We start from the raw sequence: 24,846 nt of genomic DNA, 5'->3' as shown, positions 1-24,846 counted from the left end.
AATGCTACCCAATAGTTTCACATTGCAGCTCATATCTTGTTTTACCTTTGTGTGTTCAAGATACTGGGCAAGAGTCCAATAGAATAGAACAAGAGACACTAACAGAAATCATATACATTTTTTCAAGGAAGTCAAACATTCACTACTAATTTAGTAACAAGGCCACAGTTTTTGAAAACCTAGCAGCATGAAAAAGATTCAAAGGGAGACACATTGCTTTCATTTGTTCACCTTAAGAAGAAAAGCTTGTAAAATATAAGGCACTTAAGACAGAAATTCTTTCTCCAGATCATATATGGATGGGCGGTTCATCCTGCTCTTCATCCTGCACAAGGGCACGGTGCAGTCCCTGCTCTGGCCTTCCATGTCAGTGTCCAGCAAGGAGGGCATGTGGGGTTTAGTTCTCTCTTTGGCGCCGGGGGCACAGGCGGGGGTTGGTCCAGGCCCCACCACCACTGGGTCGGCCTGTGTGGGCTGAGGTTTCATTCTGAGTGGAAAAGCCAGCACAGGGTCTGCTCGGCGAGGGTGGGGTAGAGGCGCGATACTGACAGCTCTTTGTTTTTCAGGTAGGACCTCAGTGCACAGGTTACTGTGTGGACCCAATGAGGAGTGGGGCACCCCCAAAACCCACTCAGAGGTTTGAGTGGCTGAGATAACAGTCGCACCTGCTGGTTGAAGAAAAAAAAAGAATGTAATTAGATGGCGGTTTCTAAAACAATGAGTGTCAAGAAAAATACCAACTGTGACAATTAAACTAGGTAATCACATTAAAGCGGACTTCAATTAAAAAATCAAAATGCAGAGGGGCGGAGCAACATGGCGGCGAGGAGACGCTGCGAGTAAGATCTCCCATTAAAAAAAGTTAATAGGGAGGAAAAGCGGCAGGTCCCAGTGAGAACTGGGACACGGAAGATAAACGGACGACTCCAGCAAACTGCCCGAAGAAGAAAGTTGCCATAAAAGAGGACGAGAAGGGAGGGAAGCGCAGAACCCTGCTCCCCTCCCCCGCCCACAGAGGCAGCACTCTCCGACCGGCAGAGACGAGGGAAACAACAAACCAAAACGCCCAACAAGAAAAACGGATGCAGCAAGCGGGACTGTGAGTGGAAAGGAACTATTGCAGCCACCACACCCCGTGAACGGGAGCTGAGACGAACCCTGCAGGATCCGCCACAGAGGTGAGCTCCAGGCGCCATTAAAGAGAGAGCCCCGCCCCCCAGGAGGAGACCAGCACCAGCACACAGCCCCAGCCGCCCAGTAAGCTTGCGCGAAAGCGGCGCTCGGATTGCAGCTGCCCAGGGCCCTGCGCCTGCGACCTAGGCTTGCGGGGAGACGGCGGAGGCCCTCCCTGAGTGAGCAGGAACAAGGTGCCCAGGCAGGGGAGCGGGATTCAAAAGGCGCCATTCCCGCGCCACTGATCTGGGCTACAGCCCGCGTCCTGGAACTGAGGGCTTTGGAACTGAGACCCGGGCGGAGGCCCTCCCTGAGTGAGCAGGAACAAGGCGCCCAGGCAGGGGAGCGGGATTCAAAAGGCGCCATTCCCGCGCCACTGATCTGGGCTACAGCCCGCGTCCTGGAACTGAGGGCTGTGGAACTGAGACCCGGGCGGAGGCCCTCCCTGAGTGAGCAGGAACAAGGCGCCCAGGCAGGGGAGCGGGATTCAAAAGGCGCCATTCCCGCGCCACTGATCTGGGCTACAGCCCGCGTCCTGGAACTGAGGGCTTTGGAACTGAGACCCGGGCACGAAATTAGGGGCGTGGGTTCCCCACGACGGTGGGGCACAAGGCAGACACAGCACCCCAAAGCCGTTGAGGTGTACCCTACCATCCCCGCTCTGCTCCCTGTCCCACGGGGTGGAAAATCAGCTCCCCAAGGGCTCTAGGAGAAATCTCTGGCGCCACCTAGCGACTTGACCCCAGCACAGGCTACTGAAGGAGCTAGTGGCCAGCTGGGGAGTTAGCCCACACCGGGCCCCTTCCGAACAAGTAGTCTGAGCCCACAGGGAGAGCGAGCACCCACAGCCGGGGCAGACCAGGCACGCAGAAGAGTGTGCCTGAGACCAGAAGCGCAGGGAGTGTGTCCCACATCACCATTTTAGAACAGGGACATTTCTTCAATAAAGACTACCTGCAGAAGGCTTCCTCAGGAGCCAGAGGTGAGCGGGGGAAGTTCGCCTACGCCAGACCCCCTCTGGCCTGCAGTCCAAGCCCAGAGGGGAGCAGGAACCCACCGCCGGGGCAGACCAGGCGCACAGGGGAGTGTGTCCCCACATCGGCATTTTAGAACAGGGACCTTTCTCCAGTAAAGGCTGCTTGAAACTGACAGATGACTCCTGGAAGAACCAGAGGGGAACAGAGAAGCCCACCCAAGATGCCGGCCAGTCCCAACAACACAGTGTCCCAACGCATACGGCAAATTAGAAAACAGACAGTAGGGAGGAGAAGAACCACACGCAACCTAGCAACTCTCCAGAGAAAAAGCACACCACAAAAAGAAAGCCAGCCCCCAGATTGCAACGACAATAACTTGGAAGAATTTCTGAGCCTTCCAGAAAGAGAATTTAAAATTGCCGTGATTAAAAAACTGACAGAAGTCATAAAGGAAAACAATGATAAGGGAAAAATAATCAACGATCAGAAGAATGCAATTGAGTCCCTAGAGAGGGAAAACAATGGTCAGAAGAAAGAAATTGAGTCCCTAAAGAGGGAAGTAAAAGAAATGCAGGAGATCAAAGAATTAATGGAAGAACTAAAGAATTCTGGGAAAAGCAATGAAAGCAGAATAGATGAAATGGAAGAACGAATAAGTAATCTTGAAGACACAGAAATAAAAAGAACCAAAACAGAAAAGGAAAGAGAAGTACGAAGGAAAAAGAACGAAGAAAGACTTCGGGAACTATCTGACTCCATGAGGAAAGGAAATATAAGAGTTATAGGAATACCAGAAGGAGAGGAGAGAGATGTAGGAACAGAGAAAATATTCAAAGAGATAATTGAAGAGAACTTCCCAAATGTGAAGAAGGAGCTGAAAATTGATATACAAGAAGCAAGAAGAACACCAAACTTCCACGACGAAAGGAAAAATACAGCAAGACACATAATAGTAAAGCTCCCAAGAATCCAGGACAAGGAAAAAATAATGAAGCTGGCAAGAGGGAAGAAACAGATAACATTCAAAGGAAAACCAATCAGGCTGACATCAGACTTCTCCGAAGAAACACTACGGGCAAGAAGAGAGTGGAGGGACATAGTCAACAGACTCCAAGAAAACAGATGCCAACCAAGAATACTCTATCCCGCAAAGCTCTCCTTCCTCTTTGAAGAAAGAATATGGACCTTCCCAGACAAACAGAAATTCCGGAATTTCATTGCAACTAAACCCCCACTCCAAAAAATACTACAAGGAGTCCTAAAGCCAGAACCTCAGAGCGACGAATAACAATGAAAGAAGGCCAAAAAAAAAAAAAAAGTTATTAAAAGAATAAATAAATAAAATCAAAGGAAAGACAAACACAATGGCAAATACAGATGTTAACATATCAATATTAACTCTAAATGTAAATGGACTAAACTCTTCAATAAAAAGACACAGAGTTGCAGCCTGGATTAAGAAACAAAACCCAACCTTTTGCTGTCTCTAGGAAACACATTTAGCTACAAAAGATAAAAATAGGCTCAAAGTTAAAGGATGGAAAACAATCCTACAAGCAAATGGACCAAAAAAGAAAGCAGGAACAGCTATACTTATATCAGATAAAACAGATTTCAAACTCAAAAAGATAAAAAGAGACCCCAATGGTCACTACATTATGATCAAGGGGACAATACTTCAAGAAGAAATAACACTCATTAACATATACTCACCAAACGAAGGAGCACCAAAATATATCAGACAACTGTTGTCCTCTCTGAAAACAGACATCAGAGAAAACACATACGTAGTGGGAGACTTCAACACACCACTATCAACAATGGATAGATCAACAAGACAAAAAATAAGTAAAGAAACCAAAGCTCTAAATAAAGACCTAGAGCAATTGGGCTTAACAGACATCTATAGAACACTAAATCCCAAAAAAACGGAGTACACATTTTTCTCAAGCGCACACGGATCATTCTCCAGGATCGATCACATACTGGGGCACAAGACAAACATCAACAGATACACCAAGATTGAAATCATATCAACCATCTTTTCTGACCATGAAGGCATCAAACTAGAAATAAACCATAAAAAGAAGGCAAGGAACTTTCCTACCTCATGGAGATTAAAAACCACACTACTGGAAGACCATTGGACTAATGAGGAGATCAAAGAAGAAATTAAAAAATTTTTTGAATTGAACGACAAGGAGGACACCAATATCCTAAATGTATGGGATACAGCAAAAGCAGTAATAAGAGGAAAATATATAGCAATAGAAGCTCACATCAAGAAACAAGAAAGAACGCAAAGAAACAACCTAATCTCGAAGCTCAAAGATCTAGAAAAAGAACAACAAAAAAACCCCAAAACCAGTAGAAGAAAAGAAATAATAAAAACCAAAGCAGAAATAAATGAAATTGAAACTAAAAAAACAATCCAAAAGATCAATGAAACCAAGAGCTGGTTCTTTGAAAAAATCAATAAAATAGACAAACCCCTAGCCAGGCTCACAAAGGAAAAAAGGGAGAAAGCACAAATAAACAGGATCATCAATGAAAGAGGAGAAATCACAACGGACACAGCAGAAATCAAAAGAATAATCAGTAACTACTATGAACAGTTATATGGAAACAAGTTTAACAATCTAGAGGAGATGGACAAATTCCTACAGCTCTACAATCACCCAAAGCTAGATAAAGAAGAAATAGAACACCTAAACAGACCAATTACAATTAGCGAAATTGAAATGGTAATCAAAAACCTCCCCAAAAACAAAAGCCCAGGACCTGATGGATTTACAAATGAATTCTACCAAACATTCAGAGACGAATTAGTGCCTATCCTTCACAAACTCTTCCAAAAAATTGAGAAGGAAGGGACAATACCAAACACGTTCTATGAAGCCAACATTACACTAATACCAAAACCGAACAAGGACAACACAAAAAAGGAAAACTACAGGCCAATCTCCCTAATGAACACTGATGCAAAAATCCTCAATAAAATTTTAGCTATCAGAATCCAACAATGTATCCATAAGATAATTCACCACGACCAAGTTGGATTCATTCCAGGGGCACAAGGATGGTTTAACATCCGAAAATCAATCAACGTTATCCAACACATCAACAAAAAGAAATATAAAAACCATATGATAATATCAATAGATGCTGAGAAAGCTTTCGACAAAGTGCAACACCCATTCATGATAAAAGCCCTTGAAATTCTTGGGATACAAGGAACATACCTCAACATCATAAAGGCCATCTATGACAAGCCAACAGCCAGTATCATTCTCAATGGTGAAAAGCTGAAAGCAATTCCATTAAGATCTGGAACAAGACAAGGATGTCCACTCTCACCATTGCTTTTCAATATAATACTGGAAGTCCTAGCCAGGGCAATAAGACAAGAGAAAGACATCCAAGGAATCCAAATAGGAAAAGAAGAAGTCAAACTATCACTATTTGCAGACGATATGATATTATACATAGAGAACCCCAAAAACTCCACAGAAAAGCTAATTCAACTCATCAATCAGTTCAGTAAAGTGGCAGGATACAAAATCAACACGCAAAAGTCAGTAGCCTTCCTATACACAAACAATAAATCTGAAGAAGAAGAAATCAAAAAGACCATCCCTTTTGTTATTGAAACAAAAAAAATCAAATATTTGGGAATAAATCTAACAAAAGAGGTAAAGGACCTATACAAAGAAAACTATAAAACACTGTTAAAAGAAATAGAAGAAGACACAAAGAAATGGAGAGACATCCCCTGCTCATGGATTGGAAGAATAAACATTATTAAAATGGCCATCCTTCCAAAAGCAATATACAGATTCAATGCTATTCCAATCAAAATTTCAATGTCATTCTTCAAAGAAATAGAACAATTATTGATGAAATTCATATGGAATCACAAAAAACCCCGAATAGCCAAAGCTCTCCTGAAAAAAAAAGAAGGGAATGGAGGCATCAGACTCCCAGACTTCAAACTATACTACAAAGCCATAATCATCAAAACTGCATGGTATTGGAACAAGAACAGACATACAGACCAATGGAATCGAATAGAAAATCCAGAAATAAACCCACAGATTTATGGTCAACTAATCTTTGACAAAGGAGCAAAGACTATGCATTGGAGCAAAGAAAGTTTGTTCAATAAATGGTGCTGGGAAAACTGGGTCGCTACATGCAAAAGAATGAAGCTTGACCACCACCTCACACCATACACAAAAATCAACTCAAAATGGATTAAAGAACTAGACATAAGACCTGAAACCATAAAATATATAGAAGGAAATATAGGCGAAACACTACGTGATTTGCACATCAAAGACATCTTTACAGACACATCACCCAAAGCAGTGATAGTGAAGGCAAAGATAAACAGCTGGGACTATATCAAATTAAAGAGCTTTTGCACAGCAAAAGAGACAATAACAAAAACAAAGAGAAACCCCACCAACTGGGAGAACATTTTTGCACCCAACACTAATGATAAAGGACTGATCACAAAAATCTGCAAAGAGTGATGAGACTCAACAACAACAAAGAAAATAATCCAGTCAAAAAATGGGCAGAAGAGCTTAAAAGAAACTTCTCTGAAGAGGAAATGCAAATGGCCAACAGGCATATGAAAAAATGTTCAACATCACTTGTCATCAGGGAAATGCAAATCAAAACTACCATGAGATACCATCTTACACCAGTGAGAATGGCACATATTAAAAAAACTAGCAACAACAAATGTTGGCGAGGGTGTGGAGAAAAAGGAACTCTTCTGCACTGTTGGTGGGAGTGCAAACTGGTCCAACCACTGTGGAAAGCTGTGTGGAGATTTCTGGACCTACTAAACATAGAGCTTCCATATGACCCAGCAATTCCACTCCTAGGTATTTACCCAAAGGACACAGAAACATCAATTCCAAAGAACACCTGCACCCCCATGTTTATAGCAGCACTGTTTACAATAGCTAAGCTTTGGAAACAACCCAAATGCCCAAAAATAGATGACTGGATCAAGAAGATGTGGTACATATATACCATGGAATATTACTCAGCATTCAAAAAAGATAAACACATGCAATTTGCTGCAACATGGATGGCGCTGGAAGGGATCATGCTCAGCGAAATAAGCCAAAAAGAAAAAGAAAAATACCGGATGGTCTCACTCATAGCAGGAATCTAGAAAACTTAAATAAGGGACCAGGAAAATGAATAACTATAAGAAAGTGAAAATCAAAATCAACAAAAAACTATGAACCAGAGACACTTTTAGGGGGGCGGGGGCAGGAGGGGAGGGATTGGGGTCAGAATGGGGGGCTGCAATTGTATGGGGAATATAACAATAAAATTTATAAAAAAAAAAAATAAATAAATAAAAACCCTTAACATGCTTCCCAAAAAAAAAAAAAAAAAAAAAAAAAAATCAAAATGCAGGCCTTTTTGAACTGTTAGGGTTTTTTTTTTTTTTTAATGAAAAAGCACAGCATGATTGGAAAGATGCGTCCACCTGTGGAAAATATATCTGTAGACAGTGAATCAGCACCAAAGGGCATAGTTGCAACTGGTGACAAACAGGGAGACTTCAAAATGGATCAGCCTCAAATAAAATTAAGACTTTAAAAAATAATAGTTAATATGATTAAGCTTCACTTTCAAGTTACAGTTTGAAAAAAAATTACTGTAAATAAGAAAGCAGTTACTTTTTACGTTCCCCCTTCTCTTTTTACCACGCTAGCAAATAATTACTGACTTATAATTAAGAGAAAAAGAACAGTTTCTTATAAGACTACTGTACTAAGATTTCTCCTTGTGCAATTACAAATTACTTATGTTCTAATGCATTACAACAGAATAATAACCCAAATTATCTAGCGATAATGAACAATAATCTGAAAAAAGTCATGTCTAGGTATCATAAAGAGGCAGAGGGAAAGATAAGGAAAATGACAGCAGTTTTTAGCTTTAATATAGCTTTAGCATTTCACAACTTAAAAGGCACGTTTTATATACATGACCTCACTTAATACTCAGGAGAGGCACACGAGGTGATTGCAGTTACCTTCACCTACCAAAGAGATCACAATGTGTACCCCCTGAGCACTCAGAACCTCGCATGCCATTTGAGTTTTACACCTGCTAACCACAGTCTCAGCATAAACTGAGTAGTGAAGGGGGTAATAGAGATGACAAGGCATGTGGGAAGGTGAGGTTAGTTCCAGCTCTCCCGTCAGTTACTGGTTCAGATTTGGGCGAGTGACCTGTCTTCTCCAACACATGATTTTTGAGTCTCTACATGCTCTTTCTGCTATAATATATTTACATCATTGAAATTTAATTATACTTTACCACAGAATCTAAGTGATAAAGTCAAATAAAATAGGGCAAAATTCAGAGATTATGTGAAAAGTGCAAATAAATTGCAAATGTAATCCATTGGACAAGATAAAATCAGATAGCTATACAATTTGACAGGCAAATCTCAACAATTGTTGAGATTTGGTACTTCCCCCCAACTAAAACAACCTACTTGGGGTCCAGAAGGCATTTCCATCAGACCTGGTCCGTCTGTGACATGCTGTTCTTTCTTTAGAAGGGACATAATAAGGCACGTGTGTCTGCTCTATGAAGGGCGCAGATGGGTTTTTCCACACACTAAGATCAGTGTCCAGTCTTGGCACAGAGGTTGGCTCTTGATTATGTCCTCTGACAGCAGGGCAAAAACCTGGAGCAGGCGTCTTGGGGTCATAAATGATGTGTGTGCTGCCCTCAAATGAATCGTCACCATCAGTCTGTAGCAAGCACTTTGTGGAGAGAGAAGGCATGGAGAGAAGGCTCACAGCACTTGAGGGAGGGAGGGAAGCTGGGCTGCTGCCCCCTTCACTAGCAGATGCCCTCCTAGGGGCAGTGGTGCTGCTACGGGACTTGGGAGCCCTCTGGAAGATCCCCTCACGTTTCTTCTTTTCTTCCCGGGGCAACAGTTCCTCAGGGGCCTGTGCTCTGCTCAGTTCTCTGATATCCAGGCCCAACGCCACTGACGCCAGCAGCATGGTGCAACCGTACAAAGCAGACTCCATTTTTTTTCTCTGGGGGGGTCTACTCAGACTATTTGTAGGGGTCACCTGAGGAGTGCCAGCAGCAGGACTCACAGGGGTCCCCTCCTCCCAGCTTTCAGGTTCCCCAAGATTCTCTCTCTGGCCATCTTTCCAAAGAGGTAGATCAACGTAGGCTTGACCGGGCAATTTTATTTGCTTTGGTTTTCTGTGTTCTAATCCATCAGGGGCAAGTTTTGGCTCTTCACAAGCACCTAAATAAAGGTTGAAACAGACACATGGTACTAACATTTCAGAATCATTTACATCCTACTGTAAAACAACCGCTGAAACCTAGTAAATACATAATCCAAATGAAATATACTGCCTTCTTTACAGCTCAACAAATGGTTCGTCTGGGAGGAGCCAAGGAAGGAGAGTGAGGAGGCTGCTAGCTACGCAAGGTTCCCTGCACAGAAACCAGCAAGTGTATTATGGCTGTTCCCTATCATGGAGAAATCGGCTCTTCACTGGCAAGGAAGACAGAAATTACTATAGAAATAAAGTCATGAAGATACAAACATGCACATGCACATATACAGGCTCTAGGCACACGTCAGGCCAGATGTGCACTACTCCTCTCCTGGATGAAGGGCCAGGCCACCTCGAGGACTCACCAGGTAAATGGACTGTCAGGCCCAGACCAGCAGCTTCTCAGTGTGCAGCCTGCACCAGCAGCACCTGCATATCTGGAAACTAGAATCGAGGATTCTTGGCCCACTCAGACTACGGAACTAGAAATTCTAGGGGTGGAGTCCTCAGTTTGTCTCAGCAGGCCCTTACCAAAGTTTGAGAGCCCCTGTCATGGAGGAAGATTCTCCAAAAAAGGTTAGAGTCCCAAAAAGCTACACACTTAGGAGCTGAAGAGGAAGCTGTAGTGGGAGCACTGAGGAGCTTGCCAGTGAATGATGGAAACAACAAACTCCTCCACATGGTGTTCTAGGCAACAGGCAATGGAGTGGTGGGTGATTCTGCCGTCCCACTACATCTCCAACATACTCTATAATCTAGATATGCCAGCTCTTCTCCAAACAAGCCAGTGCTCAGCATACTCCCCTCTTCTCATGCCTCTTCCTATTTCCACTCTAACACTGCATACCCCAGCTCACCTGTCCCTCAGAAGGCTCTCTCAGAAAACCACCTTGCCCTGCCCAGCTCACTAATGCCTACTTCCCCATGTACAAGCCTGACTTCCTCTGAGGCCTCGGAAGCCTCTCTGTTTCTTTTACTCCTTTAAGATCAGTCGGCTGTGTGCACGTCTGCTATCAGCAAGCTTCTGACCATATGTTTTTTCTATTTTATCTTCTGGGGGGCTTCCCTGAGTAATGCCTGCATCAAGTAAGCACAGTCTACATAACAAGTATCAAAGTAGCAATCATTACCAATCCATCATTTAAAAAAAATCTACAGATTTCAGTCTGCTAATTCCTAATGTGAGCTGTTCCTAACATGAGGTATATGCACTCTCACTGAGCAGCACAACACACATCTTCTCCCTGCAGTCACCACAGACTCACACTGACCAGCCACAGTCTTTCCCAGTGCTCTTCCTGAGCAATGACATGCATGTGTAGCCCCAAGCAAACATAAATATAATTATTATTAACATAATAGCAAACAGTCCTTTTAGGATTCACTCATTCAATACATATTGAATATTTGACATATTCCAGGCATTGGAGCAGAGCGCTGGGCAAAGCAGATGAAATCCTTGCCTTCACGGGGCTGACATTCCAGTTTGGGGGTGACAGAATACATACACTACAAATGGGTGTCCAGGTAGACAAATGAGCATTTCAAATAAGAGTTAAAAATTAACAAAAATGTGATAGAGGGATGTGGTGGGATACTACTCTGGCTTAGGGGAAAGCTTTCAGGAATTTTTGAGTTGGGCCATAAATGCCTTAGAGGAATCAGGTCACAGTGGACATTACGAGGGGGTACAAGGAGGGAAACCAGTAGCCCAGCACAGACAGATGACACCTGTTGCCCATTAACCCTTTGGTTAATGGTGAATTTAGTGGTAACTTAATGGACATAGAGTCAGCCAAATATTTCCTTTTATTTCCACTGTCTTTTGAAGGAGTTATTAATAAGATCAAATATTTAAAGAAAGAATAAAAGAATTAGAAAGAATAAAAGAATAGAAGAAAGGATAAAAGAATTAAGGGGAGAAAAGGCAGGAAGACTTCTTTGAATAACCCTGGACAGTGATAAATAATGAAAAATATACTATCAGGACAGCAGCCTTATTACTTCTAATTGTTCTTCATTAGTCCCCAAACTATGATAATAGATCACAGTATATAAGAGAATCTTTTGCCTTTACAAGCAAGAGTCAGAGCATGAGAGTGAATCTAACCACACAAAGCACTTATGCAAGAACTACAAAGCACCTGTCCTGTGTAAATTCAAGTGTATTTCTACGGAAACCACATTCTCATGATACAGAAGAAAATTAAATATGGGTAGTGAGTGGTAAGGTGCTTATAAAATTTATTATCAGATTGCACTGAAAATAAATTCAAAAACTTTATACCACATTTTGCTAAATTTGGCCACAGTATCAAAGCATTTTCTTAAATTGTCAAATACTATAAAGACCCATTTTCTCTGGTGATAACAATATTTGAAGTTTTTCAAGAATTTCCATATCCTTTTCACCTTCTATGAATACCTAAACAGGATCACTTAAACAGTGATTCCCAATATTATACTGTCTGAGTAGTTTTTCACAGCTAACTTACTGGCATGATTTCATCATCTCAAGAAATGGGGGTATAGCAGGAGAACTCCCCTTAATATCAGCAGAATTTCAGGGTGTCTATATTTTCAACTTACTATTTCTTATGTTAAATAAATTCTATATAATGATTTTTGACACTAAATTTTTTGGTAAACAACAGTAGTTACAAATTTCCAATCAATAAAGTAACTAGTGGCTTTCTACCATACAGCTTTTAGGACAGATAATAACTTTAGAACTTAACTAAATGTATAAGCAATGCTATGTTATCTGCTAACCTTCCCTATGCTATTTGAATAACCATGTGAAACTACTTACGCAAAGCTTGTGAAACACTCAGGTGCTAAGTCTAATTCAAACAAATTCTATTTCCTGAAGCACATTTACCTGGTTGGTCCACAAATAATGAAGCCAATGGCATGGCTTTCTGATTTTTTATGAAGAGAGTTGACCAAGGACTGTTGCCATCTGAGAGAGGTCTTATTCTACAAGAGAAAGATGTTTATTTTGATAAAATAAAAACATACAACACACAAACTAAGTTTTGGTGGGTGCACAACACCAACATTCCCAAGGCAGTAAGACAGAACACATCTGTACTTGTGTTCTGAGAAGTCAACAAGTACAAATAAAACCTTAACATGAAACAGAAAATCAGATAATTTTTTAAAACCACTTGACTAATAATTAACTTAGTATGATAAACTCACAAGTTAAATTAATATTCAGATAGCTCTGTATTATTTTGCTTTTAAAAAATATTTATTTATTTATGCATATAAGAACTGGGGTATAAGCCAGAGGTACGGGGGAAGGGGCAGGGTGAGAAGATTCACCAGAGAGTGGGGAGCAGAACAGGCAGATCTACTGAAATACACTGCTGAGAGGAGCAGCGGGTGAAACAGGAAAGGTCTGCTGCACTATATGTGTTGCTCCCTGGCCAGCAGGATCGAACTTGTGCTGCAGTGGCTGGTTGTGCTCAGTGGTCAGTCCTGACCCCTACAATTGGCATAAGTCGGCAAGATGATCCATGCAGACGGATATGGAGCCCTCCGAAGACCTGGAGGGACTAAGGAGTAAAAGACTGCCTGTGACGACGCCGGAGGCATCATGGCGACCCAGGAGATGGACAATGTCCAGGATCTACGGGATAAGACCTCGCCGAAGGAGACACCTAAAAGAACCAGCCAATGACACCTGGAAGGACCAGCCAACGACCCCTGAGGCAGCAGAATCATCGGGGAGGAGAGGACCACGATTCAGAGCTCGCCAGTGCTGATGCAGGGAGAGGCCGATGGACTTCGACTGATGGACATGGGCTGATGAACTTGGACTGACAATCCTGCCAGAAGGCGGAGGACCTTGCAGGTTGGTATGTTTTGGGACCCTGGGGGTGGAACAGTTTTGTTTGTAAACCCCAGGAGATGGGAGTCTGGGGGTGGCCAGTGGGCCTTGATGGCCAAAAGCAGCCTGTGCATGCCCAGCATCCAGGCGGAGGAGAAAAACCAACTGAGAAGGCAAAAGCTGGTGCTGATGCTAAGTTGAGAAGCCCTGAGTGGATGTTAAGCAGCCTGAGTATGCTGAAGACCTGTGAGTCTCGTAAAATCACCTGTGGGTGATGCCCTGCTCATTCTTGAGTGAGGGTGAGGAGCTGAAGAACCCGTCCTTGAGGGACGGGTGGGGAACGTGGCTTGGAGTAGAGCACAAGCCGCATGTAGAGTTTGGATCCCCAACCCATGTGCTTGTGCAGTGGGTTGGCCTGAGTGCAGGGGTCTGCGAGTCGCATTGGTGGCAATGAAGGCCGAGTGTTGAAGCGACTGCTGACAGAAACCCTGAGGGTTGGCAATTACCCCCAACAGAATAGAATCGCCAATCCTGGAGCTCGTGCATCCTGGGGGTGGATGCTGTGTGTGGCTTATAGCTGAGACTACAGCCAGAGAAGGCCAGGAAGCCCGACGGCTCCTGGTGTGTTATAGTAGATGCCGTGAATGGTTCCCCTCCCTCGTATGAGCAGTGCCTTCGGCAGCAGATTTGGTGGCTCATCTGCTGGTACCAATAATTGTCTTTTGCACTAGGTTGGGGCCCTGCCTGGACTTATTTGTGTTCTGTTGTATTTTGTTATATTGTGATGTATTTGCTTTTGTGGGCCATGGCTGCATTGTTTGTGTTTGCTAAGAAACAAAGTTGTGTATGTGTGGATTATATGGCAGAAAACACTGAGGGGGTGGACTATAGGGTAAGGTAAAAGGTATCAGGCTTTTCTGCCCTCCCGCCATCAGGATAGATGAGGGAACCCCGTGATCCTGAATGCATGCCTGATGGCGGGTACCTGAAGTGGGTACACCTGCGCTAAGACTGTGCTTTTAAGGGCGGCGTCATGGGGACACCAGTAGAAGCCGAAAGAGAAGCTGAGAGAGAAGCAGAGCCATAGAAAGAAGCAGAGAACGCCAGAGAGCCCAGATAGAGTGAAGATTTGCTGGGGGCTGGGAGGACTGCCAGCCTCCCGGCCCCCCAGCACCCCTGCCTGTCATATGCCTGGTGAATCCCAATAAAAGACCTGCAAAAACCCACTAAGGACTCTAATTCCTCCTTTACCCAGTCTGCATGGGATCAGAAAACCTGCTCTGTGTCCATTCCTGCCCTTACACTGGTGAAGCTTGATAGTGCTGTCTTAAACCTCTGCATCACCAAGGAGGACCCTCTAACTGCTTTTTGAAAGACTGGCAATGCCATGTTTATACAGGCACCGCTGCACCCTGCCACAGAGCACACTAGAATCCCAATGGGCGCCAAACACGCACCTTTCTTTGCAGTCAGCTCTCTCTTTCATTTGAATTGAATTTGGTCCCCAAGTACAACCTTTTTTCTTGAAATTCCTTTTCACATCTTCAAATTCTTCTTGTCGACAGACCATGTTCCTTCCCCAAGTTTTATTGCTTTCATCTGAAGTCACTAAACAAAGAACAATACTAATCAACCAGTGGAAAAATATTTAAGTTAAATGAATCAAGTCTGTTGTGAAACGCCATAAGACATGTAGTGAAAAATGTTTTTTTTCATTCTATGCATGGCAAACTTCTTTCCTTAGTCATGAAAATCACAAGAAACGTGCACTAAATTAAAAGAGGAGATAAAAATTTGAGGAAATTCACAGCAAAGATCTGCTTATTTATTTACCTGTTTTATTTGGGGCAAAAAAAGAGTGAAATTGAGTATTTAACTTAAACAGCACCCTAATTTTTTTCAAGGTAATCTGTTTCAATATTTAATCCAACACTGTGGCTTTTAATACATCTTAATAAACTTTATCCATATTCTTATCAAGTTGTATTTTATAGTAAGTTTTTGTTTCCAGTTTTATTAATATAATTGCCATATACCACTGTATAGGTTTAAAATGTAAAGCATAATGGTTTGATTTCCATATATTATGAAATGATTATTACAATAAGATCAGTTAGCATCCATTACCTCATATCCACAATAAAAAGAAAAATCAGAAAAAGAAATTCTTTTTTCTTATGATAAGAAATCTCAGGATTTACCCTCAACAACTTACATATATATCATCCAGCAGTGTTAAGACAGCATGTTGGACATTACATATTGACCTTATAACTGGAAGTTTATTTTTTTTAATTTATTTATTTTTAATTATTTTATATATTTTTTACATCATTTTTCATTTTTGTACAGTGTATGCATTTTCATCTTGGTTATAGTCCCCGTAAAATTCCTGCCACCCTTGTTTTGATCCTACTCCCTTCTCCCCACCTGGTTTATAGTTGCCTCTTGATTTTGATTTTTACTTTATTATAATTAGTTTTTTTTTTCCTGATCCCTTATTTGGATCCTCTACATTCCTGCTCCAAGTGAGACCATCGGTATTACCACAAGTTTCTACCTTTTAACCACCTTCCTTCAATTCACCTTCCCCTGACACTAGTAACCACAAACCTGATCTCTTTTTCTATGCATTTCTTTGATTGTTTTTAAATCAGGTTCCACATAGTAGTGAGATCACAGATTACTTTTGTTTGGTTTACTTCACTTAGCATAATGCCTACAGTCCTTCCATGTTGTTGCAAATGACAGGGTTTCCTCTTTTTTGTGACCAAATAATATTCCAATGTGTGTGTGTATCAGACCACAACTTCTTTATCCTTTCATTGATCAGTGGACACTTGGATTGTTTCCGTATCTTGGGTATTACAAATAATGCTACACTGAATATAGTAGTACAGGTATCTTTCCATGTTAGTGCTTGGCTATTTGCTTGTCTATATTCTCAGAAGTGGAACAGCTGGATCATACAGCAGTTCTATTTCTAATTTTAATTTTGTGAGGACCCTCCATATTGTTTCCCATGTCCCCCAATACCTTTTACTGAACGAAGAAGCTGGAACGGACATGGTGAAGAATCCACATGCTTCACCACTGATTCATAGCTACTGAGTTAGGTCAAGATTGATAACCTCTCTTTGCCTTTTTGAGGGACCATAACAGTATCTACTTGAGAAGGCTGCTTTGAGAATGAAATGGGTTAGCACATAAATACAACTTGGAAGTGGGTGTTTGGTGGATGTGAACTGTTGTTACAATGGCGCTGGGGCTGGGTTACAAAGGTCTGTGCCTTGGTGGGGGTCATACTTTACTATACGTCTCCCTCTCTTTACTCATTATCAACCTGTTATCACCACTCTAGTTACCAGAGATTTCTGGTTTTTTTTTTCCTTGCTATGGACATCAGTAAGTAGGGTGGAATGGGGGAGGACTATCAACCATCTCCTTGGAAAAACAAGTGCTTCTAACTTCCCTCTTCATTATGATACTTTTTATTGGGAAACATGCCAAGGACATACAATGACAGCAAGTCCCTATAATAACAGGAGTCTCTGTAATTGCCTTTTCTATCATTTGATTCTATTCAGTAATAGGAAAAAGGTGTGTGTTTGTACTCACTTGAAGACATCAACCCTAAGACACACCCTGAAACCTGAAATTCTCAGAGGATTAGTGAATTCTACCATTTCCTAGTCTCAAAGAAAAGGGAGCCCTAAATATGATATCATGCAACAATGCCAATCATTAGAGCAAGCCAGAGGAAGTTAGAATAAGAGAGTATTTTGTTCAAATATATTAGACTATGTTCTCTTTAGCAGACAGTGATTCTTTGTACCAGGGTGAAATAACTATGTTTTTATCCAAAGTCAATCTTATACATCTAAAGTCCTTTACTTTAGTATTCTTTGAACAATCTTTGGGGTAATTACTTTTAATTCAACTTTACCTAAATGATCCACATCTTGCTCAAATTGTAATTATCCTTCCCTTCAATTTCACAGCTTTTTCTTTCTTTCCATGCTTTCCTAAGAATTTTTCTCATTTAAGTTAACTCACACTTTCTCATCTTTGTTCAGGGAAAGTATGCTAGATAATATCTACAACGCATCCGAAAAAGAAGTCCATTCATCTGAATCAGGTGTGCATGTAAATATACCTCAATCCATCTGAGAGAGGCAATATCTTTAAAGGAATAAATATCAATACTATAAATGGCAGACAATAGTGAGAGACCTTCAGGCCACATACAGCTTCAGAGTAACAATAGTAAAAGTGAAGACCATGACAACTGCTGACACATATAAACTGCTTACCATGTGCAGACATTGTTCCAAGTGTTTTATATACATTTGGGCCTTTGAAACTAGTCTCATTCCCAGTTTAAAGAAATGGAATCTGAGGCATGATGAGGTTCAGGCACTAGTTCAAAGTCACAGTATAGTAGGGCCAGAGCTGCAATTCAATCCTGGACAACGTGATTCCCAAGTCCACGCCCTTCACTGTCACACTATACTGAACAGTGAAAACGAGCTAGTGACCAGAGGAGACCCAGAAACCAAGACACGATAAAGCTGTTGGGGGCAGTTAGGGTCAGAAAAGATAGTGACCAAGATTCAGGTTAAAGAAGGTGAAGCAGCAGCTCCTATACATAAAGCTGGTTCTGTTTGGAGTATCTGGATTACAATGCTTTCACGGGCTACCTCAGAGAAAGAATTTCGAGGCACCTGCTATTTGGGGGAAGTAGGGAAGCTCCCCAAGTTTGCTTCATTTTTTTTTAAGAGGCATGTATTATTATTTGTTTGTTTGTTTGTTTGTTTATACATGCACTGGGTACAGTTAGAAGCACGGGAGGGTGAGAGAATTCACTAGAGTCAGAGATCCACATGATCAGAATTTATTTGTAATCCCAAAAGTATTCAGCTTAACTAGCACCAATCTTGAGCCTAGCTCATCCAGATACGACTTCCCCATTCAGTGAGGCCAGCATGTACACAGGGACCCTCCCCTGCTGCCTGTGGGAATGCAAATGGCACAGCCATTTTAGAAGACAGGGTTGTGGTGTCTCACAAAATGAAACATAATCTTACAAATGATCCAGCAATTGCACTCTTTGGTATTTATTCAAAGGAGTCAAAAACTTATGTCCACACAAACACCTAAACATGAATGTGTACAAGTTTATTTATAACTAAAATTTGGAAGCAACAAAGCTGTCCTTCAACAGTGAATGGATAAACAAACAATGGTTCCTCTAGACAATGGCCTATTATTCAAGGTTTAAAGGCAATGAGTTATCAAGTCATGGAAAGACTTGGAGGCACCTTAAATGCATGTCATTAAGTGAAAGAAGCCAATCTGGAAAAGTCATATGCTACATAATTTTCACTACATGATATTCTGGAAAAGGCAAAACTATGAAGACAAAAAAAGATCAGTGGTTGCTAGGAGTAGGGATGGGGGGGCAGTATGAGGAGGCACACATGGCACAAAGGGAATGTTTAAGTGAACTAAACTCTCCTGTATGATACTATGATGGTGAATACATGACACTACACATTTGTCCAAACTCAGAATGGACAACACCAAGAGTGAACCCCAATGTAAACTATGGACTTTGGGCGGTGATGATGTTTATGTAGGTTCATCAATTTGAAATGAACCTCTGATACAGGATGATGGAAGCAGTGGTGGAGATGGTTTGTGCCTGGGCAATCTCTGTGCCTTCCTCTCAGTTTTGCTGTCAATCTAAAACTGCTCTGAAAAATTTAAGTCTTGAAAAAAATTGTCTTTAAATACAAGAAAAAAGAATATGAAGACAACAGGGAAGAGTGCAGAGAAACAGCTGAGTTCTCGATTCTTTGTTCCTTCAGCAGAGCTGGGAGACAAGTCTTTTACACTCATTATATTCCTTTAATTAAGTCCTTACTTTGTGTAGGAAAAGCAAAGCATAAAGTACAGCTTTATAAAAAATGCTTTCACAAAGACCAATCAGCTATAAAAATAAAATGAAGTGCTTTACTTAAGGTCTAAGAGTCTACATTAGATTATTACACATTTATTGAAGTTATTTTCCTTTAACTATAAAAAAGGGTTTAAGAAAAAATTTCTGCTGGTACAAACACTTTCATTGCTAAAAGAAAAAAAATAAATTGATGGTAGAAAACCTGGCTAAACGTTATTTTGTAATTCTTTTTTCCCAAATAATCATGGCAGGAAGAGAATTAAGTTTGGTGGTAAAAGGAGAGGACGTAAATTATTAATATGGTAACGTAGACTGATTTACAGATTACGTACATATATACACATTTAACCCCTTCTTTTGCATAGTCTACTTTTGAGCTTTATTTGGAGTCATCTTCAAAAATCATCAACAGTTTTATTTCATTCCACTAACCGAAATTCTCATAGTACAAAGGTGCCAGGCAAACTATCTCTATGTATTCTTTCCACCAATCTGAAAATGCTTTCAGATTGGTTATTCTGGAGTATTATATTGGCTCAGACCTAAAGTAAAATCACAAAAAGCAAAGTACTTTTTTTCTCTATAAAACAAGAAAAGAAGTGGAAGAAACCTTGAATACTTGATTTCATTTTTTTCAAAATATTCATAAATATGCTACTGATAGAATGACATCAATTTTACATTTAAGTGTTTAGCAAAATGTCTTGAGATATATTAATTATTATACTTTCTACTCTGTGGCCTGATCACATCACCACTTGCACAGACCAAAATCATTTGTTGTACAGATAAAAATATTAGACTAAGAATCATAAGACCATATTTTGTTTTCCAAATAGTTGTGACACCTACTATATGTGACATGCTTAGTTAGCTATAACCAGCTAGAAAAAACATGTCTGCCTAAGTTTAATCCATGTCAATTAATGACAGAAATTGGCACAGAGGTCCTTGTGCCGGGGATAAAGCTTACACTGTATAGCTCGGAGTCGGGGAATCACTGTGGGGCTACTGGGTGGGCTGGAACTGCTGCTGTTCAGACTCCTCCTTTTATCCAAGTTGGGAGAGGCCTGCACGGTTATCTTGTGCTGGAAATCTGCAGGATATGGAAAAAAGCAAGAAATGAGATTTCATAATTTTTTAGAATATGTTGATGCAGGTAGCATTGGTTTACAACACTGTCTATACAGTTTTAAGAGTACAGGTTCACATCTCTACAAATGAATGCTATTATATACCATGCCCACCCCCAAAGCCCCAATAACATTTCATCCTAGCCCACTGGGTGCCCCTTCCACTTCTGTCAGTCTCCCAGTTTTGCAGAGATTTCATGATTTTAGGTTATCTTCACCGCCACTCCTTTAGCATTTAGCAATTAAAGTAAAACTGCCAGACACTGAAAATGAAGTAGCTATCAGAGTCTATTTCTTAATTTCTCATCTACATCAGGATTCAACGATTGAGATTCTATGATATGTTAGGCATTGTGAGATACACACACCCGTAGAAAATGAAATATTACTGAGAACATCTAGAACATACAATCTTTTGGGAAGAAAGGGTTCCTTTCATTCAGTCTGACATAGTTAAAAACAGAACAGACACAGGAAAGCCCAGGCATTAAATGGTTAACGTTAACTGGTTCTGTCACTAACAAACAATAGACCTCAAACCAGAAGGAACCCAGCTCTGGGAGACTGTCTTCTCAACTGCTAAGTGGGCACAACAAATGTCTCACAGGCCTTGCTATGGTGATTAAAACAGAAAGTGTCGGTGAGGATGGGATGCCCTCCCCTCATGCTATTTAACCTATCACATTTCTATGCAATTTCCACTCATGTAAACCTCACATAAAAATACTCAGGTCTGTTTTTTGGGGTCTTCGTTTCCTTACAAAGGTTCCTGTACCATGTAAAACTTACATTAAGCACATTTTTATGCTTTTTCCTTGTTGACCTGTCTTTGTCAGCTTAATTTTCAAACAAACTCAGGGACCCTAAGAAGGTCAAGGAAAAATTTCCTTTGCCCTACAGCTGAAAGCATTTTGTGGTCAAGGCACTCCACAAATGATACTTACAATTACCTAGCTGTAACGCAGTGGTCGCCACGACAGAGAACTAAGGGAATGTATGGACAAACAATTCACATTACCAGAAGGATGAGGAAAGGGTTTGGGACAACTGTGTAAACAGGAAGATTGCCAAGAATGTACACACAGGAAACAAATTACTGGGTGTTCTTGCAGGGTAGTGCTGAGTTCTTAACCTTTGGTTTTCTATTGACTGGGCTATATTTACAACTTGGCAGGGTCATAGGTTAACCTGTAGATTTTTGTCTGGGGATGACACAAATAATTTCTGTCTGGCCAAAAAGACAGTCCAAAAGGTTATAGTTTATTGCCATACTGGTAATTAATCAAGTTTATATTTAACCTAGTAATCTAAGCCTAACATTCCTTTATTAATTTGCTCTTAAATACTTATACCTCCACAAATTTTCATTTGAACTGACTTTAATGGGCTCCCTCATTAATCAAAAAAATTGAATAAAATCTTTGATACATGTTTACTACATTTTGCAAGAGAGTTAATTTTTGAAAATTATACTCTAAAGAACCTTAAAGAACCACCTGGCATTTGAAATGAGGAAGAGTTGGAATTTGCTAAGTAAGTTACCTATCCAATTATTCATGCTAGAAATCTATAAAGTTTTCTTGATATTGCTTTCTCCCTGACCATCCACATCCAGTCAAACATAAAATATCTTAAGAATTTTGTAGTATATATCATCCTTATATTTATACTTGAGAAGCTTATTTTCTAGGATCTGGAGTTAACAAACTTGGATCTGAAGGCTAATTAACCACTTACTAACCAATTCTGAGAAGGCAACTTAACCTTATCTGTTAACCAACATCTCTTACCCAAAAATGGTGGAGAGAGGAAATCATTATTCTTACTTCAGAGGATGGTTGTAAAAAATTAAGTACAAAGAAGTACAGAGAACATTTAGTGTGGGGCTCAGGATCTAAAAAGTGCTCAACATACATTAGCAACTCTTGTTCTCTCCATTTTCACCACCACCATCATTTCATATTGATGCTCCCACAATTCTTCATTCTACATTTTTGCATCTAGATGTGGGCACTCTGGTCTACCCAAAAGCAGCCATGTGCATTTTTTAAATCTTTCAAAGGATTCTTATAATTCTCAAGTTACAGGTCAAAATCATAACCTACTCTATAAGCCCATGGAATCCAAATCTGAATTCTTCTTGCTGCTCCAACCTCACCTCTCCCCTTTCTCCCATCATTTGCTGTGGTATAAAGCAGAAGGCAGAAAACCTTCTGTGAAGTGTCACACAGTAAATACTCTAGGCTTTGTGAGCCATTTGGTCTCTGTTACAACCACTCAAATTGATGATGATGATGTGTGAAGGTTGTCACACACAACATAGGTGACTGAGTTCCAATACAACTGTGTTTATGGACAATGCTATTTATAAATTTCACATATTGTTCACATGTCATGAAATATTCCTCTTTCTCTGTGTTCTTAAAAGTGTATAGTCCAGTTCATGCACTGGACAAAACAGGAAAAGACTGGACCTGGTGTATGGGGCATAGTTTGTTGACCCCTTATGTCAAACCACACCGGTCTTTTTCCATTTCCTGGAAGGAAATAAAGCTTTGCTCTCTTCCTTTTTTTTCCCCCTTAATCCTCTTTATTTGTTAAGATACTACTTCAAGGGGCCTCCCCGGTTGCGCAGCGGTTGAGCGCTGGGTTGCGAAGCTGCCCGCAGCCACTGCAGTGCCGGTTCGATCCCCGGCTGTCCCCGGCCACCGGAGGAGGGTCCCGCATGGCGCGCAGACCTCTCCTGCTGCCCGCTGCTCCCCTCAGCAGTGTACTTCAGTCCTTCTGCCTGCTCTGCTCCCCACTCTGGCTCTGGTGAATTCTCTCACCCTCCCACGCTTGTGACTGTACGCAGTGCTTGTATGTATAAATCAATCAATCAATCAACAAATAAATAATAAATCTTAAAAAAAAAAGATACTACTTCAAGACTCTATTTAAATATTACTTTTTAAAGAAGTCTTCAGTGATCTCCTTAGACTAGGTGATATCTCTTTGCTAATCATTGTCATATGAATTTTCCTTCATAGTAGTTAATAATTGTAGCAAGTAAAAAAGTGTGCAGGGCCTCCCCTGGTGGCGCAGGCGGTGGAGGGCCACACTGCAAAACTGTTCTCAGCCTCTGCAGCACTGGTTCGATCCCAGCTAACAGGCGAGGGTCCCACATGGCACAGGAGAGGGTCCCACATGACACCTTTCCTGTCACACCTGCTGCTCCCCTCAGCAGTGTATTTCATCAGTCTGCCTGTTCTGTTCCCCAATCTGTCTCTGGTGAATCCTCTCACCCTCCCGTGCATCAGGCCAGTACCCCGATTCTTGTATAAATAAATAAATAAATAAACAAATAAATAAATCTTTAAAAAACAAAGTGTGAAATTATTAGCTTAAAGTTCACACCCTTCCCCCAATACAACAGCAGCCCTCCTAAGGGCACAGGTCACTGTAGTCTCCATCACAGCTAGACCCCACTCCAAAATGGAAACAGTGCCCTGCACATAAAAGGAGATTAGTCTTTTGCACAGTATTTTCTGTTTAAGATTATAAGTAACATGAAGGCAGAGATCATGGTTTACTGTAACCCTTAGGACTTGGTACATGGTAGATCCTCTAAGAGCTTGTTGAATGAGAAAACAGTACAGAGTTTTGAAACAGAATCACACTGGCACTGAAATCTAATTGCTGAGAACTAGATAGTTGGGTGGAGGGAAATGGAAATAAAGTTCCAGATGGAGGCTTTTTCCATCTATACCAGATAAGAAATTTTATGAAATATTTGACTAGCAAATCAGTTGTAAGCAAAGGAAAAAAAAAAAAAAAAACAATGCAAGGAAAAATTCAGCAGGAGTGATGATTGGCTAGATTGTAGGTGGGAGGAGTGGTAAAGAAATATTCTTATTCAGACATGAAACAGTTTATTTTAACTTAAACTGCCTTATAAATGTTCAACTAGCCCCATAAGGTTGAACCATGAAATCAAATTCTATATGACATTTTATAGAAGGATCCTCCAGCCCAGAGCAGAAGGCAGGCATGTCCTTGCAAGCCTTGGAACAAAACAAAGCCAGATCATAGCATATACTAAGCACAGGTCAGGTAACTTAGCATGGACCACTTGCAAAGTCAAGGATCAGTAGCCAATGTACAAGGCTGGATTTTAACAATACCAAAGATTCACAATGTTTCTGACCTTTTGAAAAAAGTCTAAATATTTCCATTAAAGGAGGCTTTCTTTCTCTTTAAAAAATAAAGAAAATACTCTTTACTATAAGCATCTTTGTCCCTGTGAAGCAAAGGAAGGTTAATTCTGTCCCAGCACATTTCGGAAAATGAGAACTGAATTGTTCTCATTTGGCTGAGAAAAATGGCTGATGTTCCGTTTTCTTTGTATTAGCTAGAATAAGCATTCTCAAAGATA

The 24,846-nt window shown here is 40.9% G+C and overlaps 1 protein-coding gene across 1 annotated transcript in view; it reads right to left on the bottom strand.

The window, feature by feature from the left end:
* Positions 1 to 264: 264 nt before the first annotated feature.
* MAP3K21 (mitogen-activated protein kinase kinase kinase 21) overlaps positions 265 to 24,846 on the bottom strand; it is a gene marked incomplete at both ends in the record, with an annotated part of 62,934 nt that continues 38,352 nt past the window's right edge. Inside the window, 5 exons of the mRNA XM_084253567.1 lie at positions 265 to 668; positions 8,686 to 9,462; positions 12,381 to 12,478; positions 14,795 to 14,945; positions 20,273 to 20,395. Of these exons, the coding sequence (XP_084109693.1) occupies positions 265 to 668; positions 8,686 to 9,462; positions 12,381 to 12,478; positions 14,795 to 14,945; positions 20,273 to 20,395 (1,553 nt within the window). The remainder of the gene's footprint in view (positions 669 to 8,685; positions 9,463 to 12,380; positions 12,479 to 14,794; positions 14,946 to 20,272; positions 20,396 to 24,846) is intronic.

The sequence above is a fragment of the Talpa europaea genome (assembly GCF_964194135.1).
Source record: "Talpa europaea genome assembly, chromosome: 14".
Taxonomy (NCBI): domain Eukaryota; kingdom Metazoa; phylum Chordata; class Mammalia; order Eulipotyphla; family Talpidae; genus Talpa; species Talpa europaea.
The sequence above is the reverse complement of the archived record's forward strand: the minus strand, read 5'-3'. Positions and strand labels throughout refer to the sequence as shown.